This window comes from Elephas maximus, chromosome 1, assembly GCF_024166365.1.
Source record: "Elephas maximus indicus isolate mEleMax1 chromosome 1, mEleMax1 primary haplotype, whole genome shotgun sequence".
NCBI classification, from domain to species: Eukaryota; Metazoa; Chordata; class Mammalia; order Proboscidea; family Elephantidae; genus Elephas; species Elephas maximus.
The window spans coordinates 167,083,793-167,105,697 of record NC_064819.1 but is presented as its reverse complement, the minus strand read 5'-3'; the positions used below and the strand labels follow the sequence as shown (position 1 = coordinate 167,105,697).

General features: G+C 35.4%; 1 protein-coding gene across 2 annotated transcripts in view; it reads right to left on the bottom strand.

Annotated features, from left to right (window-relative positions):
• GRIK2 (glutamate ionotropic receptor kainate type subunit 2) overlaps positions 1–21,905 on the bottom strand; it is a 770,475-nt gene that overhangs the window by 148,953 nt on the left and 599,617 nt on the right. For both annotated transcript variants that reach the window (XM_049897980.1, XM_049897988.1), the window contains exon 13: positions 20,308–20,525. In XM_049897980.1, the coding sequence (XP_049753937.1) occupies positions 20,308–20,525 (218 nt within the window). The remainder of the gene's footprint in view (positions 1–20,307; positions 20,526–21,905) is intronic.

The window sequence follows — 21,905 nt, the reverse complement described above, 5'->3', positions numbered from 1 at the left end:
TACAGATTGAATAAGTATAGTAAAAGGATACAACCCTGATGCACATCCTTCCTGACTTTAAACCACACAGTATCCCTTGTTCTGTTCGAATGAGTGCCTCTTGATCTACGTATAGGTTCCTCATGAGCACAATTAAAGGTTCTTAATTAGCCACTGAAAACCCTGTGGAGCACAGCTCCACTCTGATTCACATGGGGCTGCCCTGAGTCAGAATCCACAGGGCGGCAACTAGTTTAACTGGTTGGTTTCAGATAAGAGAAGTCCTAGTATATCCTGAGCATCCTGGTAAGGCTGGGAAACTGAATGCATTCCAACACAAATGGATTCAAAGTCAATTCTTTGTGAGAGGAGTACAAGCATGCAAGTGATCTTTCTCATTCATAGAAAAAAATGGCTGGGTAAGCTATAAAAAAAAAAAAAATTTTTTTTTTTTTGAGCTAACAGAAAAAAAAAAAAGATATTTCTATGACCATTCTTCCAAATACAAATTTACTGTTTAACTGAAAATGTTAATGACTACTCCAATATATTTATGTTACTTTTTTTTTTTTTTTTGGTTTTCACTTGAAGATAATACTATAATAGGAAACCTAAACAGATAACCTTAATATTCTCTCTCTATGGATTTTCCTTTAACGTTTGATTAAAAACATTAATTAAATGTAATATTTTAAAACATTGAATTACTTACATTTTAATGCAATGTATATTAAAAATTAACATCTCAGTTGCTTAGGTAGGTAAGTTATACATGATTTCTCTGCTATATATGAATGTTTATGTATAGACATTTCAAGATTTTGCAATGACTAGATCAGAATGCATATAGAATTTAGCAAAAGGCTATTTGTTTGAGACTATTTCAAGGAGACATTACTTCTGAAAATATCGGAGGAACATCCTTTCAGCACCGTTTTACTGATAATAAATCTTTAAAGCATGTTCCTGTAAAAAAGCATCATTACCTGTGTGCAGTGCAAAGAGGGGACATTGTGTAGCTGCAGTAAGGCTAAAAGTCTTGAACACTAAACAAGAGAAAAAGCAATGAGATCAAGATATATCTATAGGGAAAATACTGAAGTCATTGTTACAAATATTGAGTCGACTTTCTTTGTAGGCTGGACTTTGGACATTTTTCCTTTGTTTTCAAAAATATCCTATAGTTACCATGAGTCATATGCATTATTTTCATAAGGGAAAAATAAAATCATTTAAAATTACATAGTTTATTATTCATGGAGAGGTAGGACACTTAAAAATGGAAGTTTTTCTCCTATTTATGCATTAATTATGAACATGAATTGTTTGTTAAAGCAAAACTGACACATTAATAAAAAAGATAAGACCATATAAAATGCATGGGTGAAATTGGATTCCTGATGTATTTTATCTCTTCATCAGTATCAGAGAGCAACCCAGAATGTTTGTAATCAGCAATCTACAATCAGGCCCAAATTATTAATGAAACAAAAATGTAACTGAGTGTCAGATCTTGGTATTTACCACAGGGAAACTGATTATACTTCTGAGAGTCCAAGTATTTGTACTGAAGGAAATTATTTCATCTGGTACAGAAGTTTAACAATTCAACTACTAAGCCCCTTATAAAAAGGATAGCAATAAGCACATTTTAAGGGCTTATCATAGGCTCTATGAGTGGGAATCAACTCAATGGCAATGGGTATCATATGTTTACTGCTTTATATGTATGACTATAATATTTAATCTTTACAACAATCTATATGATATATACCTACCTCACAAGCTTACCTACAAGAAAATGAAGGCCTACCTACAAGAAAATGAAGGCCCAAAAAAATGAAGGCTAGGACAGGTTAAATAACTCACTAGTGAGTTGCAGATGTAGGATTTCACGCCACCACCTAGTCTATGTGTTTAATCATTATGTTAAACTGCACTGTATTGACTCAACAATCATAATATCCATCATTAATGCTGCTCTCCAATTCTATGGTCTATTTAATTGTTTTCGTAATAAATTAAAATGAAAGCATAAGCTCATAGTGTTCTGAAAACAGTCAAGGGACCTACAAAGAAAACTAATTTATTGTGTAACCCCTAATTAGCTTTAATTATGATGTTTAATAAAGGAAAAATCTACCTTTCGAGATAATCAGATCTTTTCACAGAACTCCACTAGTGCTGTGGTATACACAATAGGCTAATAACAATCAAACACATTATTCAAATGCTGTCAGGAAATGTAAAAGTATAATTTATTGCCAACCCTGAGTTATTCTTCCTCTAAAATAGATTTAATATGGAATCTGAGTATAAGGAAAGTGAATTATATAATCATTCATAATTTAACTCCAATTTAGGTAGCACATTTTATTCTTATGAAACACACTCACATTCATACACACCCACAGACAAATTCACTCATCTGGAAAGTTCTTTATTCATGAAATTCTTACAGAATTTCTCTGTGTACAGAAGGTCAAGGAAAGCTTCCCCCAGAACACATTAGACAATTAAACGCCTCTAGGCACTGCCACAGTCACAGATATCACAACATAAAGACAGAGGGATCCAAGGTGCTTAGGAATCTGATCCTTTTAAGAATAAAGCATTTACCATTATTGTTTATCCTAGTCTTAAATTTTAGAGCAGTTTTTAAAGAAACTAGTGTATCCAGTTTGCAATCAGCAACATGTATTAATTAACTATAAAGTTTATTTTCCTTTTTTCAATCTATGTGTGGTAGGGGAGAGGAATATAAAAAAAAAATTGGAGATAATATATGAGTCGTGCTGGTCTGTTGGGTGCTGGTCCCTGTGGATATGCACGATGAAGTGACAAGGTCATTGGGTTTCAGAAGGGCATATGAGAGAATGCCTGAGCATCACCTTACATCTTGCTTGCCTCCAAAAGGAAAAACAGTTCTGAGTTTTCTTTAAAGAAAATTCTAAGGGTTAATGATGGCAGCATCAGCAAATAATAGTAAACCTCTGTTTGGTTTATGATGTAATGGAAAAACAAACTTAACTGGCAGATAAAATGTTCAATCAGTCCTTAATAACAAAGACCACAGTGTCGTTATCGGTATTTGGGGCTTTTGGGCAGGAATAGGAAAACAAATGAACAAAAGAAAGTTCCACTGAACAAAGATGTTGATTAGCTTAAAATGCATTTGCCAAAAAGAATATCTTCCCCTAAAAAAAGCCATCATAGTGCATGAAAAATTAAGAACATTAACTGCAAAGAGTATTCTGTAATATGATTGAGGGTATTCACCTTTTAATTAATAGACTATATGAAGGAATAGGACAATATGTCTTTTTTGGTACTCTAACTTTGGATCCTTCTCACACACACACACACACACACAGACAAAACAAACAAAAAAACCAGTCGGCATGAATAATTTTCATAATGACAATGTCAATATAATTTCCTCAAAGAATTAACAATACAGAGTTTGGATTTATTTGCACATTTGGTAGAGAAATATCAAATGATGCTCTTTTATATCTATACAGAAGAATTGAATTTTCATTTTTAACATTTTTATCTCAGAAAATAATTAAAACATTTAAGTGTTCAAATGCAATTTTTTTTGATAATATTTATCTCAGCCTATTTCTTTTGTTCAAAAATTTTGCCTTCCAGAATTTCCTTCAAAATGTTGCCTAACCAGTGTCTATAAACTCATACAGTGACAACTATTATCCATTATCCAGCACTTGGCATGCCAGCTCACCATCACTATATTAACTGACTTGCGAGTTTTCGCACTCCCTGTGGGGCCCTCTCTCCTAAGATTAATGAGGTGAGACTCAGTGTTGGAGCTGCCATCCTGACTTGACAAACAGCATGAGTGGTCCCTGCATGATGTGGAGGTGGGAGGGTAAGGGAGGGAGAGGAGAACCACAGTGTATCCAGGAAAGACAGCAGTCTCCTGCACTCACTTTCCACAGCGGTTAAAACATGTTTGTCAGATATTTTACACTTCAGTCAAGCACATAACTTCTTTCTTCAATTAAAGTGTCCCAAAGCTGCATTGGTACATATTGGAAATGTAACAATTTTAGAGAGATTAAACTTCTGTCCCTCAGACATTTTGGAGAAGCTACTTTCTAAGATAAAAGTTGCCGCTCCCTCCAAATTAAAATACACTGAGACTCTAATTACTTCTTCTAATTCCCAAAATGGTGTTATCACTTACTTTTTAACTATTGAATTCATTCTGGCAGAGCTAGGGTAATAAAAGCCATCATAGTCTAATTTTCAGACAGCTTGATAGAACCAATGTTCTTAGTATAGATAAAGTGTAATGAAGCACTTTCTTTCCCATAGGAAAGTCTTCAGCTCATATGCTTTGATGCCAACTAGCCTTCACATCTGCTGTTTCACCATTGATGGCTGTAACTTGGCATGCTAAACTAGTGTCTGATGAAGCAGCTTTACTCAAAGGCACCATTTTATTTCTTGCAATGAGAACATAGTAAAATGGTGTTGGTTTCCTGTAGGCCTTATGCAAATCCCTGTAATAAACATAGGATCAGACCTCACATACAATTAGTTGTGTGTTAGACGAGGAAAGGGGGAGGGCGGCTATCTCCTTAGTTTCCCTTGGTAAAAATAGTCCCCTTACTGTGCACGTAAACCAAATGTGTAATAAAGGATTGGTTTAAATATTTGTTTTAAACACAACTAGTTTTATATCGAAACTATATGAAACACTAAACAGAACATAAACCCTTTAAAAATGCCAATCTGGTTTTATTTAACAAATATTACCACTCACCTAATGTTAATAATAATCTATCACCTATGGAGAATATTTTTAAAGCATTAATAAAAAACAGTTTGTATTCATATGACAACAAACACTTTTGCTAAGATATTTCTTTTAGATATCTGGTGGAAAATGAAAAATGTAAATACAAACAGATGAAAACTTAGGTGACAATATTAATCACTAAACTGACTGTTCAGGTACATTGTTGATCAATCACATAAAGCTTTTAACCACGAACTTGTATATATAAAATGAAACATTTTTTTAAGTTTCTATTTTTCTAAATAGTCATAGTTATTTTCCTATTTTTATATTAACGACTTTCCAGCTTTTGGCTTGGAAGCCTAAATATATCAAGTTTTGCCTCCCCCAAGAAGAGCAGAATGTCATATTTAAGGTGGGTTTTGTTTCAGTTTAGATCTGTAGAGGGATAACGAGGCATTTCTCAAGTGATACAAAAATACGTGAATTAGAATTGTGTAATAATTTACTCCATCTGTTAATTTAAGGTGCTTTTTTTTTTCCCCCGTAACAGAGAGAGAAGTGGCAGTGGTTCACCAAATATTAGAGTCTAGCACAATAAGCTGTCCCCATGCATCTGTCAGTTTGTCGTACTGTGAGGGCTCGTGTGTTGTGAAGCTGGAAGCTATGCCACCCATATTCAAATACTAGCAGGGTCACTCATGGCAGACAGATTTCAGCTGAGCTTCCAGACAGACAGACTAGGAAGAAGCACATGGTGGTCTACCTCTGAAAAGAATTAGCCAGTGAAAACCTTACAAATAGCAGTGCAACATTGTCTGATATAGTGCCGAAAGATGAGCCTCCTAGATTGGAAGGCATTCAAAATACGACTGGGGAAGAGCGGCCTCCTCAATGTAGAGTTGACCTTAATGATGTGAATGGAGTCAAACTTTAGGGACCTTCATTTGCTAATGTGACACAACTCAAAATAAGAAGAAACAGTTGCAAGCATTTATTAATAATTGGAACCTGGAAGTATGAATCTAGGAAAATTGGAAATAGTCAAAAATGAAATGGAATGTATAAACGTTGATATTCTAGGCATTAATGAGCTGAAATGGACTGGTATTGGCCATTTTGAATCAGACAATCATATGGTCTACTAAGCCTTGAAGAGGAACGGTGTTGCATTCATTGTCAAAAAGAACATTTCAAGATCTATCCTGAAGTACAATGCTGTCAGTGATAGGATAATATCCATATGCCTACAAGAAGGACCAGTTAATATGATTATCACTCAAATTTACACACCAACCACTAAGGCCAAAGATGAAGAAATTGAAGTCATTTACCATCTTCTGCAGTCTGAAATTGATTAAACATGCAATCAGGATGCATTGATAATTACTGATGATTGGAATGCAAAAGTTGGAGACAAAGAAGAAGGATTGGTAGTTGAAAAATATGGACTTGGTGAAAGAAAGGATGCCGGAGATCTCATGATAGATTTTTCAAGACCAGTGACTTCTTCATTGCAAATACCTTTTTCAACAACATAAGTGGTGACTATACACATGGACTTCACCGGACAGAATACACAGGAATAAAATTGAATAAATCTGTGAAAAGAGATGATGGAAAAGCTCAATACTATCAGTCAATACAAGGCCAGGGACTGACTGCAGAACAGACCATTAATATTTCATATGCAAGTTCAAGTCGAAACCAGAAAAAATTTAGAACAAATCCATGAGACCCGAAGTATGACCTTGAGTATATCTCCCCTGAATTTTGAGACCATCTCAAGTATATTTGACATGTTGAACACCAATGACTGAAGACCAGATGAATTATGGAATGACATCAAGGAAGCAAGAGGTCATTTAAAAGGCTGGAAAGAAAGAAATGACCAAAATGGATTTCAGAGGAGACTCTGAAACCTGCTCTTAAACGTACAGTAGCTAAAGTGAAGCAAGAAATTATGAAGTCAAAGAGCTGAACAGAAAATTTCAGAGGGTGGCTCTAGAAGATGAAGTAAAGTATCAAAATGACATGTCCAAAAAGCTGGAGATAGAAAGTCAAAAGAGAAGAACACACACGCGGCATTTCTCAAGATGAAAGAACGGAAGAAAAAATTCAAGCCTCAAATTGCCAACAGTGAAGAATTCTATGGGGAAAATATTAAATGATTCAGGAAGGATCAAAAAAAGATAGAAGGAATACACAGAGTCATTATACCAAAAAGAGTTGATCGATGTTCAACTATTTCAAGAGGCAGCATATGATCAGGAACTGATGGTACTGAAGGAAGAAGTCCAAGCTGCCTTGAAGGCACTGACAAAAAACAAGGCTCCAGGAATTAATGGAATATCAACTGAGATGTAGCTCACTCATCAACGTCAAGAAATTTAGAAGACAGCTACCTGGCCAACAGACTGGAAGAGATCTATGTTTATGCCTGTTCCCAAGAAAGGTGATCCAACTGAATGCGGAAATTATCAAACAATATCATTAATATCACATTCAATTCAAATTTTTGCTGGAGATCTTTCAAAAGGAGCTGCACCAATATATCGACAGAGAACTGCCAGAAATTCAAGCCGGTTTCAGAAGAGGATGTGGAACCAGGGATATCATTGCTGATGTCAGATGGATCCTGGCTGAGAGCAGAGAATACCAGAAGGATGTTCACCTGTGTTTTATTGACTATGAAAAGGCATTAGGCCCTGCGGATCATAACAAATTATGGATAACATTGCAAAGAATGGGAATTCCAGAGCACTTAATTGTCCTCATGAAGAACCTGTACATAGATCAAGAGGCAGTCATTCAAACAGAACAACGGAATACTACGTAGTTTAAATTCAGGAAGGTATGTGTCAGGGTTGTATCCTTTTACCATACCTATTTATTCAATCTGTATGCTGTTCAAATAATTCAAGAAGCTGGACTCTATGAAGAAGAATGGGACATCAAGACTGGAGGAAGACACATTAACAATCTGCATTATGCAGATGACACAACCTTGTTTGTTGAAAGTAAAGAGGGCTTGAAGCACTCACTGATGAAGATCAAAGACCACAGCCTTCAGGATGGATTACGCCCCAATATAAAGAAAGCAAAAATCCTCACAACTGGACCAATAAGCAACATCATGATAAATGAAGAAAAGATTCAAGTTGTCAAGGATTTCATTTTACTTGGATCCACAATCACCATCTGTGGAAGCAGTAGTTAAGAAATCAAAAGACACATTGCATTGGGCAAATCTGCTGCAAAAGACCTCTTTAAAGTGTTGAAAAGCAAAGACATCTGTCACCTTGAAGACTAAGGTGTGCCTGACCCAAGCCATGGTGTTTTCAATCGCCTTTTTCATGTGTATAGGCAAGCTGGGCAATGAATAAGGAAGACCAAAGAATTGACGCCTTTAAATTGTGGTGTTGGTGGATATTGAGTATACCATGGAATGCCAAAGGAACGAACAAATCTGTGTTGGAAGAAGTACAACTAGAATTCTCCTTAGAAGCAAGGATGGGGAGACTCATACTTTGGATATGTTATCAGAAGGGATCAGTCCCTGCAGAAGAACATCATGCTTGGTAAAGTAGAGGGCCCGCAAAAAAAGAGGAAGACCCTCAATGAGATGGGTTGACACAGTGGCTGCAATGATGGGCTCAAGGATAACAATGATTATGAGGATGGCGCAGGACCAGGTAGTGTTTCTTTCTGCTATACATGGTGTTGCTATGAGTAGGTACCAATTTGAATGGCACCTAACAACACCACCACAATAAAAAAAACTGGGGCAATAAAGCATATGAGCCCAAAACTCAAAGCTGTTGCTCATAACCCAACTTAACATAAACTTGTAGAGCAGGGTAGTTCTAGCTTCTTAATTGACTCCTTAACAAGTAAACATAAAGGTCACATGTACACCCCTTCCAACATTGTAATATGACCCCTTATGGGTCTTTTTCTTAATTTCCCTTCCACCCACATGGTAGAAGAACCTGCAATAAGGATTGAAAAGCAAAAGTGAGTACTTACTCCCCAGGTTCCATAGAGCATTTTTGTTCTTAATTTTATTCAGAGACATAAATAAAAGGCAAGATTCACCCCTACTGAATTTCCCTGAGAAACAAGAAGACTATAACTTCCTTTATCCTGCTATGTGGCAATTCTCATACTTACCCATTGGGGGTTCACAGAAATACTGTCAGAAACAAAGATGTAATTAGGTTATCGAGTCTCAGCAAATCTCTGTTTTAAAGAGTATAAACACAAGTAGATAATTTGAAAGAAATAAGAATTTGGGTGGAAGATTTATCATTATTATTTCATGCTTCAGTTTTCTTTTTGAAAAAAGAAAAAACTCACCCTGATATGAAATAGCTGAAGTAGATGTAGTAACTTATTAACTATTGATGCCAATGAATTAAGGGATTATTTAAATTGGAAATTAAGTTAACTCTGCTTGCACATTAAAATCATCTGAGAATGTTTTTAAAAACACAAATGAACAGGATCCCACCTCGAGATACCCTGAACTAATTGAATTGGAGAGGGTCTTGGACCTCAGGATTCAAAATACCTCCAGGTAATTCTAATGTTCTCATGTACAGTCAGGCTGAGAACTACTGACTTAATCAAACAGATACTTTTAAGATTTTTAAAGTTTGTTGTTGTTGTTAGTTGCCCTTGAGTTGGCCCCTGGCTTGTGGTAACCTCATGCACAATGGGACTGGAGCATTGTGACCCACAGGTTTTTATTAGCTGATTTTTCAGAAGTAGGTAGCCAGGTCTTTCATCCTAACTTGTCTTTGGAAGTTCCACTGAAACTTGTTCAGCATCATAGCAACACACAAGCCTCCACTAAAAGATGGGTGGTGGCTGAGCTTGAGGTGCATTGGCTGGGAATCGAACTCAGGTCTCCCATATGGACAGCAAGAATTCAACCACTGAACCACCATTGCATCCTTCTAAAACTTAGTGGATGATATATTAAAATGGGCCAAAATAATGACTCTCTCCCTTGGAGAAATGAAAATTGATACAGAAATCAAGGCTATGTTCCTACTGCTTATCATACACAGTACTGTATTTACATTAGACATACATGCTATTCAGTCCTATATGCTGCAGCACTGCCACACCTCTTACAGCTTTGGTACGCAAAAAAATGCCCCAATAAGTTGAAGCACTGCTCAAATTAGGGAACCAGGTCAAATGTTATTAATAATTTTGTTGGGTGATGGCCTGGAATTTATGATACATACATAGAGATATACAATGTATCAACAAATCAAATATTTTACTCTCAAAACCTTGATGCCAATTTATCTATTTTGATGTTAATATTTTACTTTGAAATGATTTTTCTGGAAACAGAGACAATAGCACTCATCGGGCCCCAAACAATGTTGAACCTTGTTTTTCTAAATTATTGAGGAGAGAAGGACGTGTCAGTAATAACTTCAAACCAAGCCTTTGAACTAGTTCTAGTTTGACCTCCTGCTGAGAATTTGCATTTTTACCCCAGATACACTGAATCAGAATCTACATTTTAACAACATCCCCAGGTGATTCTTATGTATAATAAATTTTGAGAATCTCTGCTCTGCTAGTGATTCTCAGAATTGGTCCCTAATCAGCAGCTTTAGCATCACCTGGGAACTTGTTAGAAATGCAAATTCTTAGCATGGGGTCAAACCAGAATGAACTGGTTCAAAGCCCTGGTTCAAATTCACACCAAATAAAAATGACTTGAAAGCAAAATTGTGTGGCAAGTTAAGAGCCCCTAAACAAACAGGGCAATTCTTGCATGAACAACTACCTAAGAAATCTTCCCTGTATTTATTAAAGTAACATGTTGTCATTAGGTGCCACCTAGTCAACTTTGACTCATAGCAACCCCATGCAACAGTGTAGAACTGCTCCATAGAATTTTCTAGGCTGTAACTTTTATGGAAGCAGGTTGCCAGGTCTTTCTCCTTCAGGGCTGCAGGGTAGGTTTGAATCAGAAACCTTTTGGTTAGCAGCCAAGCACTTAAACCTTGCACAACCCGGGCCCCTTTAAAGTAACACAGAATTAATAACTATCATATTGTCAAAAAATTCCTTCTGAATGGTGGTGGAAAATGATTATAATAGGAATCGTGATGCACATTGAAAGATATAACCCAATTTCTACCCGTGTACCAACAAATAATTATTGAATTTTTTTTTTTTTAATAATGGTCGTACTTAACTAGAGAACTTATTTTATTAAAGTATGAAAGACATTTCAAGAATAAGACCTGGAGGTTAAACAGATATAAAATTGAAATATAAGTATAGATGTACTTTCTCATATTCAAAAAACAGTTTTTTTAAGTAAAATTTCTGTATATGCAAAGGAAAATTATAAAATGTTTTACTATCAACTTTGCAGGAGGAAAATATACATTTATTTCAGAAAACACTTTAAAAGTGAAAAGTGTATTAGAGTTGCATTTTGAGAATTTATTCTTCTAATGTGTGAATGTCTTATAATAAATATACTTGCATCACCGTCACTGTTCTAAATAAAAACAAACAAAAAAATACGTTTTGCAGAAAGGAAAAAAAAAAAACTGAGAAAATCAAGTGAAATGGTATAAGTTATTAATCACATGCAGTAAACTACCAATTTTTTTTAATATTCCATTCTTCAAAAAGAAATGTTTAACTTATGGTCTTCTGGCATTTAAGAAGCAAAAATCACTCAAGCTTGTAAGATAGTCATTGCAGGCATGTTGGACTAGTAATTCAAGCATCAAAACCTATAATGTCACCCCAGCCTGATTTAATTTTACAAGATCATTGAACTGATAAGATCAGAATAAGTGGCAGACTCTAAAGACCATGTTATAGCTGTATCGCCCCCAATGACTTAAGGCAAAGGTTTTAGAAACATAATATGATCAAACAGTTGAGGTCATGTGGGTGACCCAAAATGACTATTGCACTTAGCTCTTTTGAGTAATGATAGTTATGCCATGATATCTTTGGTAATTTTATTGTCTATACCATGAGTCCCTTGGTTATTGCTTTCATAATTAATAAGCTGTTTAACCTCTCCATGGCACAGTTTCCTCATCTGATAAATGAGCATAATGATAATTACTTCTTACTTCCTTAGGGGATGCTGTGAAGATTAATAAGCTGGTAGTTAGAACGTACTTTGAGCTCTAGAGAAGGAGCCTGTACATACAAAAAAAAAAAAAAAAAGGCTCTTTTGTTGCTAAGAAAAAATTCCCCAAGTTATATTAATCTACCTGCATGTATTCCTAACATCATAACCTACACATCCAAATATATTGAATTTGAACTAAAGACTAAAATGGGAATGACGTAGGGGGTGCTACAGAGGATTGCCTATCTTGAAGAAACCTTTATATCTCTCTACAGAATAACAATATTAAGTAACTAGTCACATATTTGTTGATGTATTCCATCAACAAATGCAACATTCATTTTGCCACTGGATAATTCTACAGAATTTGGTAACAGATGTGAGGTGCTGCCATAATAAAAACATAAATATGTGGCACTGATTTAGGTCACACATAGCAGATGACAATGGAATCATTAGGCTAGAAAAAAGGAAGCTGTGTATAGAGGGCAAAATATTTTTTTGAAAGTGTACCTAGAAGAGTCATGTATTAGTTTGTGTCCCCCAAAAATACATGTATCAATATGGCTAGGCCATAATTCCCAGTATTGTGTGATTATCCACCATTTTGTCATCTGATGTGATTTTCCCATGTGTTGTACAGCCTACCTCTGTAACGTTAATGAGGTGGGATTAGAGACTGTTATGTTAATGAGGCAGGACTCAATCTGCAAGGTAGGATTGTATTTTAGCCAGTCTCTTTTGAGATATAAAAGAGAGAAGTGGGCAGAGAGACAGGGGCCTGCATAACACCAAGAAAGCAGCGCTAGAAGCAGAGCACATCCTTTGGACCCAGGGTTCCTGTGCGGAGAAGCTCCTAGTCCAGGGAAGATTGATGACAAGAACCTTCCTCCAGACCCAACAGAGAAAGCCTTCCCCTGGAGCTGATGCCCCAAATTTGGACTTCCAGGCTACTAGACTGTGAGAGAATAAACTTCTGCTTGTTAAAGCCATCCACTTATGGCATTTCTGTTATAGCAGCACTAGATGACTAAGACAAGTAGTGACTAGGAAGATAGAAAATGCACTAATTATTTTTTGTACTAGGCCAAAAGAGATGTCCAGACAAAATGATAAGAAATTCAAAGTATCAGCTAGTTACATTTAATTACATATGATAAAGTAGTGTAAGAAAGAGGAACTAAAATGATAATAACAGCAATAATAATAATAAGAAAGAGGAGGAGAAGGAGATTAAGGAAAACGAAAAGGAAAAGAGGACAAGGAGGAGAAATAGGAAGAAGAAGAAAAGGAGGAAAAAATTGTTCAAAAGAATTGGTCAGTTTGAGAACGAAATTTAGAGTGGATATACACAGAAAAAAAAATTATTATTATTATTATTTTTTATATAGAGAGTCCTGGTGGTGCAATAGTTAAGTGCTGGGCTACTAACCGAAAGGTCAGTGGTTCAAACCCACCCAGCACCTCTGCAGGAGAAAGACCTGGCAATCTCCTTCTATAAAGATTACAGCCTAGGAAACTGTATGGAGTAGTTCCACTGTGACACACGAGGTCGCTATGTGCCAGAATGGACTCGATAGCATCCAACAACAACATAGAAAGGCTATAAATGGCAAGTTTGGATAATGAAAGTGTTTCATATTTTCAGTGTCTCAAGCTAGTAAAAGAAGCTCAAAATTGTTTCAACACAGGCTCATGACAAGGATTAAATTAAACAGGTGGTCTTGTGATACTTTGAAAACATTGGAAAATTAGGCCAGTGCCTTACAGACGTCCTCATCTGGAAAACAGTTTTTAGTCCAAAGTGGCAATGATAAAGTCTAGAGAGAGGCATATCTTAAATCAGAGAAACATGGTTGTTAAATCTATTTTAAAAAGTTAAATCTTTTTTAAAAATTTATTTATCCAATTGTGGGTCATGCAAACATAATTTGCTTGAACATATTTAAAATAATTCTAAATTCTACATTTTTTAATTAGCCATGTACTCTAGTAACGCTAATATCTAATAATTACCAAACTCTCACACTTAGGTTAAAAGGATTGTGGTTGTGACTTTTAGAGCATGGAGCAAACACAGTCAGATACACAGAAAAGTCACAATGATTTTCTGGATCTTATATTTCAAAAGCACTGTCATCCTGGAGTAAAAGAAATTGAAATGTAGGAAATGTAGGAAAGCCTCTGAGCTCCAAGTTCCTAGGAGTAGGGCAGATGACTTTAAGCTAAATAAATGTTACTTATCATTGAGGGCTTTTTGTTGTTTGTTAAGCAACATTGTTAGGGCAATAGATAACTAATACAAGCCCCAAAGCAAAAAACCAAACCTGCTGCCATCAAGTTAATTCCAGCTCATAGTGACCCCACAGGACGCAGTAGAACCCCCCCATCAGGGTTTCCAAGGAGCGGCTTGGTGGATTCAAACTGCCAACCTTTTTGTTAGCAGCCAAGCTCTTAAACACTGTACCACTGAGGCCCCAGTCATATGTAAATTCTGTGATGGGGACTGGAGATGCAAGTCCGAATGGTATAGGTTCAATTCCTATCTTCCTGCTGTGCGTGGTATAGTATGGAAACATAGAGGAACCAAGATATACAGCTTGGAGTTATAATTTAGTGATAACTGAAGTAAAGAGTGCTCAGGGAATCCAAAAGAGGAGCTGGATAGATTTGGGTAGAGGAAGAGTAGAAAAAGTTTTCCTGGATCAAGTAAAGTATAAATGAGGATCTAAGGAATAAAGAGGGAGCAGTGGTGGTTCAGTGGGAGAATTCTTGCCTCCCATGCAGGAGACCCAGGTTTGATTCCCCGTCAATGTACATCAAGCGCAGCTACCACCTGTCTGTCATTGGAGGCTTGCATGTTGCTATGATGTTGAGTAGGTTTCGTAGAACATTTCAGACTAAAATAGATTAGGAAGAAAGGCCTGGTGAACTACCTCCCACAAAATCAGCCAATGAAAACCCTATGAATCACAATGTGTAATGTCCATTGTTCACAGCATCATCATGAGTTGGGGGACACCTTAATGGCAGCTAACTACAACAATAACAAGGAATAAAGAGGGTATCACAAATTAGGTTGGTAGCTAAGGATAAGGATTGAAAAAAACAATGTACCAGACTGTGGAGAAGAGGGTGAAAGAGTACCTCATGCATTACAGGACTAGAAAACAAAACCGTGATGATACTTGTAAGCCAGCTAAGGCATTGGGTCCTGATCTAAAGCAAATAAGAGTAGGGCAGGTGAGTGATTATTGGAGAGCTTTAAGCAGAAGCCAGGAATGATCAGATTAGTATTTTTTTTAAAAAAGTCACTCTGGTTATAGCGTAGAGAACAATAGGGGCAAAACTGGGAGAGAAGAAAAATTAGATGGTTATTGTAAAACCTCGGAGAGAGATGATACTGTTCTCAATCAGGAGAGTAGTGAAGGGAATAGAAAGATGTATAGGGAGTAGAATGGACAGGTCTTGGGAGGTACTTGGAGATGTAGGATATATGTCAAAGTTAAACACAATTCCTGCCACACAAGAGGTTCTCAGCAAATATTTATTGAACAAAAACTTGATTTCTTACAACTGACATTCACACCCTCTGATTGAGAATGTAAGATAAATGGTGATGCTGGCTATACTAGACATCATAATCATTAAGTAAAAAAAAAAAAAAAAAAAAGCTGTAAATAAGAATGAAAATTATTTACATTAATTTTTTTTTTAATTCCTCTACCTGAGTTTTGGCATACATTCCCCAAATAATTGCTAATTGCACCTTAATATAACATTTCAATGTGCACAGTCAAGAAACCAAACCCATTGCCGTTGAGTTGATTCCAACTCATAGCAACCCTATAGGACAGAGCAGAACTTGCCCCATAGGGTTCCCAAGGAGTGCCTGGTGGATTTAACTGCCAACCTTTTGGTCAGCAGCCATAGCTCTTAACCAGTATGCCACCAGGATTTCCTAGTCAAGAAAAGACCTTAAAAACTCCCTCACATTTATTATTTCACTTATCAAATTATTCCTGTTGTATGACAACAATAATCAGAGGAATGAAGCAATTTAAACCAGAGAAACACCTTACAAACATGGTCTGATCTCTTTTTAAATCAATTTTAAAAATATTTATCCAATTTTTGGTCATGCAAACAGAATTTGCTTTACTGTATTTAAAATAATTCTAAATTCTGCATGCATAAATTACCCATTGATTCTAGTAACGGTAATATTTAACACTTATCAAGCTCTTACTAAGTATTCAGCATGCCATGTAAAGCTTCCACTAAATTTTAAAAAAATATTGTGAGAATATTCCTGTTATTCATTATAGTTAAAGATGGGGAGTCAGAGGTGCTTATCAAGGGTCAGTGACCTTATCAAATATAGGTGGTAAAGCCTGGAATTAAGAAGATTCTACAATCTTCTTCATTCTAAACAACTATTCTAAAATGCACTATATGTTTCTAGAAGAACCAGGCAATTTATAGTAGATAGATTTATCCTCTCAATGTGTGCCAGCATTTTGTTTAATAGCCCTACAACAAGAGGACATACTTCACTGATAACACTTTTTTTGTTTTTTCTGATGGACAGACTATATTAAGTACATATGGCAAAATCAGAGACTTTAAGTGGGTTAAGGCCAGACAGAATTTGTGGAAACTGGAAAACCTGCGTCATAGATTTCATAGAGCCATGGTTATTCAGTACCATTCTGGAAAACATATGATTCACTTTGTAAGCACAGAAACTCTGAAGAGAGACCTTAAGACTTACAGGCTACTACTGTGTTATTTTTGAGTATGTAATCTCTATGTATTAATTTGATTAATTTTTGTATTTCAGGTAGAAAAGGATATACTTGTTGGCTGTAACTTTTTGAGTAGTGTTCAGCCCTCGGATAAGATTTTAGTTTTATTACACCGAATTCCCAGATTCGAAGAAGGATGATTTGACTCTTCCATCATTGTTTTTTAATAAAATCTCTGTGCTCTTAGCTATTTTATTACCTAAATATGATTAAGAACATATTGATGATGTCATACAGTTTATTATTATTTACATAGGATAACACTGGAGAACCACCACCATCTGTTGAGCTTTGCCAGTCATGGTGATGATTTTACAGTTATCATCGGGGAAAATGTGTGTATAGCGTAATTGACAAAGAAGAAAATAGGAAGAAGGGGGGGAACTCCTCTTCAAGACAACGTACATATGAGATAATGGGTAAAGTCAAACATGTTCTTTGGAATAGAATTATTCGATGTTGTAGAATAGCTGTATAACTCTGGCAGAGTCTTTGCAATGCTGAAGACTTATCTCCTTTAAGATCAGGAATTTTGAGCCAGATATTCTTGGTTGTAGTAACAAAACTATATCATCCTTTAAAATAATTTTCTGGAACTGAGCATTCCAGAACAATTAGCTAACAGCAGGTTCTTGTTAAATTAGTAACAACAAGATGGAAAATCCTTTTGAAGTCAATACCTTAAGGGTGCTTCCTAGAGTGTCTGTATATGTTGTTGTTAATTAAAAATAGAATGGTATCAAATGTAAACAGACTATGCACAATAGTCCCTGGTTCATTGTAGAGTTTTGCAATGAGCATGCATTTGCTTGAATTCCAGGTTGTTAGGCATTTTTTTTTAATTACTATTTTATACCCATGGCTGGAATAAATATATAGCTTAACAAGCCTAAATATGACTTTATGATTAGTATAATCTAAGGCTACCCTGAGATAACTAATGAAAAATCAACATTTAATATATCCTTGTAAGTTCTAATGTTTTTTCTAATTACATCAACAAAAATTCACCTTGTAACAAAGTTGACAACTAAGGTAATTGTCAAGTTAGCAGTTATCACTGTGCGGTTTTTATTGTGACTGGTGTACATTACAAAAGGTTTCAATTCAAAGAAAAATTCTGTGTGTTAAAAGCAAAAAGTTTTTTCATGTCAATGTTCTCCAGGTGCTAGAGGCACCCGGCGTGTGAGAGAGAAAAACGAGATGAAAGAAGAAGAAGAAAAGTCAGCAGCAAGGAAAAGTAAGGGTAGGCAAAAATGAACACTGTGGAGAGCAACTGAATTCTTAAAAAAACAAAAAGGAAAGTAACAGAAGATTGGAAAGGCAAAAAAGGGAGAAAGTAGGTTTAAAAGAGAAAAATGATATAAAGGTAAGAAAAAAGAAATTTGTTTTGGAACTGAGTTTTTTAGAGATAAACTTTTGCTCATAGTTTAGAAGAGTTTTGAAATTAAAGGTATTCAAGTCTTCAGAAAAAATAAAAGTGAAATTAAGACTGAAATGTTTATGAAAACAGAATAAACACTTCTGGTGTCAAATCACTCAATTTCAGTACTTTGTGTTCTTTTACAAACTCAACTTCAAAAGTCCCTTGTATATTGGAATAATTTAAATACATCATATAATCATTCATCACAAAGTTGTTGCTACAATGTGTATTTAGTAATTTCAACAGTTGATTTCTGGGAAACAGAAGTGTTACAATTAAGTCCATCTCATATAATTTTAAATATCCTACTGGAAAAATTGACCAATTGCTACTAATATAGAAAAAAAAGCATATAGAACATTACGTTTTGCTAATATTTAATGACTCAATTTGATTAAATGATAGTGATTTCCCAATTGAAAATATAAAATACGCATATAATCTTTAGCCATATTAGAAATTCACTTTAAAAATAATTAAAATATAAAAATGAGATAGACTATGACTGAAGTATTGATTTATCTTATTCATTCTTTTTTAATTTTGGTGTCCTCTAGGAGTTCCACACCAGCGCCCCCCCAAAAAAAAAATTTAGGTTAATTTTATAAGAATTTTGATAAGGAAAACTATGTAACTATTTGGTAAAATTGTTTTCATTCACATAAAACCCAGTTCTGTGGTTGTTACTTTATTCTTTTGTGTCTCCAACTAAACTATGTTGTTAGGTGCTGTCAAGCCGATTTTGACTCATAAGAACCATGTTATGAGTAGCAACAGAGTTTTCCAGGCTGAAATCTTTATGAGAGCAGATCAGTAGGTCTTTCTCCTGTGGTGTTGCTGGGTGGGCTCAAACCACCAACCTTTCAGTTAGTAGCCAAGTGCTTAACCATGTATCACCAAGGCTCCTTAACTAAACCATAATCTCCTTGAAAGTGAGCATTAGATCTTATTTGCTATAGAATGCCCAAAGTATAGTGCTATTTCTGGTACTCAGTAGGTACTCAATAATGGAAGAATTTATTTCAGAGCTTGAGTTGACTAAAAAGAAGAAAAAGTTTACCACTTCCACTACAAGTCTGAACTGACAGTTGTATTTCTGTGTGCACTGAAAGAAGATATCTATGCTTAATGATTTTCCCAACATAAAATAAATTATATACATATAACCTAAAAAAATTATATAATATATATGTAAAATCCTAACCTTAACTAAAATACAAAAGGAATTACTAAGTGATACTGACTCCCGAAAGTGGAATCTTCCCATCTGGACTACTCTGGTCCAGCAGGATCAGTGGGAATAAGAAGAGAGATAGTGAAGAGGCAGACAGAGCATCAGTACACCAGAGCGTGGTACAAGCACACTTTCCCTTTAAACGTTCCACCAGGCTGTTCCCCTGGAAACCACTGCAAGTTCAAAGTTGCAGCCCATTTTAAGGCACTGTGCTTCCCAGAATATTAGATGGATGAATGTACAGATAATAAAAACTGTTTCTCTTCTTTCCTAAACCTGTCGCCCTTGAGTCAATTATGACTCATCGTGACCCTACAGGATGGAGAATGGCCCCAGAGGGTTTTCCAGGATGTAATCTTTTTCAGAAACAGACTGCCACATCTTTTCTCCCGCAGAGGTGCTGGTGAGTTTGAATCGCCAACCTTTCGGTTAGCAGCCGAGTGCTTAACCACTGAACCTCCAGGATTCCTTTCTTTTTTTCCTATAGTTCTTCTTTCCCTCTTTTTTCTGTTTTTTTCCTCCCTGTCTCTTTCAACAGAAAGAAATGTGTGGGAAACATTCTCACTTGCAATCATTCTGTTCTTCTGGAATAGCCAAGTCTTGTAGATTGAATCGACTATTATGCAATTTTCAAGCAATTCATTACTTTACATTTTTTAATGCAAAATTAAAACCATGTTGGAAAAAAAGACAAAAATCATGTTACCTTTAAGTAGATTTTCCTCCAAACAAGAATACCTGTAAAGCAAAAACTCCTTACCATTTTCAAATATTAAAACATTTTGCCTTGCATGGACATATATTTAGTTGTATATTTCTCCACCCCCTGAGGTGTATGCTATTGACTATTTTGCACAAATAAGCGTGTTGCTGCACCCTTACGTTCACGAATGGAGAAAGGTTGGTTTGTGCTGTATCAATTTAACACACACATTTTCGGTAACCGATAGGACTTACCTTGAAGAACGTCATGGTGGCACCATCCTCCACAGCTCCATACTCTATCTTGGTTTGTTTAGCTAAATCATCAGCAGAGTCAATGGGGGATTCCATACGCTCCACTGTCAGAAAGGCGGCTAAGTTAGCAGTATACGAAGAAATGATGATAAGTGTGAAAAACCACCAAATGCCTCCCACTATCCTGGTGGAGAGCGCTTTGGGCATGAGCTCAGAACCTAACAGAGATTAGGGGGAAAGGTGAAACGAATACAGAGAATATGGTCAGCAGTCAGATACTTTTGGTCGCAGTGGCAGGATGGAATCACTGTGTAATAAAAGTTGAAATTATAGGACTTACATATTGCTTCAGTAAGCTAGCAACAACCATAGGGAGAGTGGAGGCTAATTTAGATAACAGAGACTTGGTATGTTTGTGTTCAAAATGCAAGTTCTACCCAATGGTGCAAAGTACCAATTAAAATATTGTTGTTTTTCGTTGCGAGCTGTGGAGTCAATTCTGACTCATCGCGACCCTACAGGACAGAGCAGAACTGCCCCACGGGGTTTCCAAGGAGTGGCTGGTAGATTCGAACTGTCAGCTTTTGGTTAGCAGCCAAGCTCTCAACCATTTTGCCACCAGGGCTCCGGAATTAAAATATTAATAAGTGAAACTCCTTTATAAAAATACTATGAAAAGAGCTTATAAATCACTTGCATTATTTTTCATATTCCTGTTAGTTATGTATCTTTTAGAAGAAATGACTTCACAAGCTTATGTGAAGTTTCATTTTTCATGTCTATATAGCTTAAACTTTTTCATCTTCTATCTTGTCATTTAAAAAAGCAATGTTGTATAAGAGTATAAGAATTTCATTTACCCACATTCATTTAAATGATGTGGTTTTTTAATTCCAGTTTGTATTTTAAAATACAGTAGTAAATTTTTTCCTCGTGTATAAGCAATTATTTCCCATCACTTTAGTTAGCCTCACAAGGGAAATAAGAATAGATAGTTAAATTATTACAAATGTATTTTATACATATATAAATCTTTCATAAATATATATACAATGTATGGCTGGAGTTGCCTGTTCATGATATTAATAAGAGAAATGGGACCTGACAATTATATTTTACTTATGATTATTATTAATTTTAATAAATTTAGATTAAAAAATAAAACTCTAACAACTTGAAAATCTAGTCTACTTTCAATTAAATTTTAATTATAGTTTTACCACATTGTTTACAATCTTAATATTGAAATGAAGACGTTTTCAGGATGTGCAATTTTTTTATAAGAAAAGTATACTAAATTTATGGGTGTATATATACATAATCATACTACTATTCACTTTTAATCATTTTGAATCTAGTTGTGCATAGGCTACAAATTACCCAATTTTTAATTAGAGCTTGAGTAAGATGGAATGAAGCAAGATGGACTCATTTTTGCTTCTTTGTTATACAATCGTATCTTTAATATAATAACTGATCCAGTAAGGTAACACATCTTTAAATGAAAATCATGACAAATTGCTCATGTTAACATTAAAAAAAAAAGTGGTATCTTGACTGGACTATTCTATCAAAACAGCCCATCTTATACTGCAGTT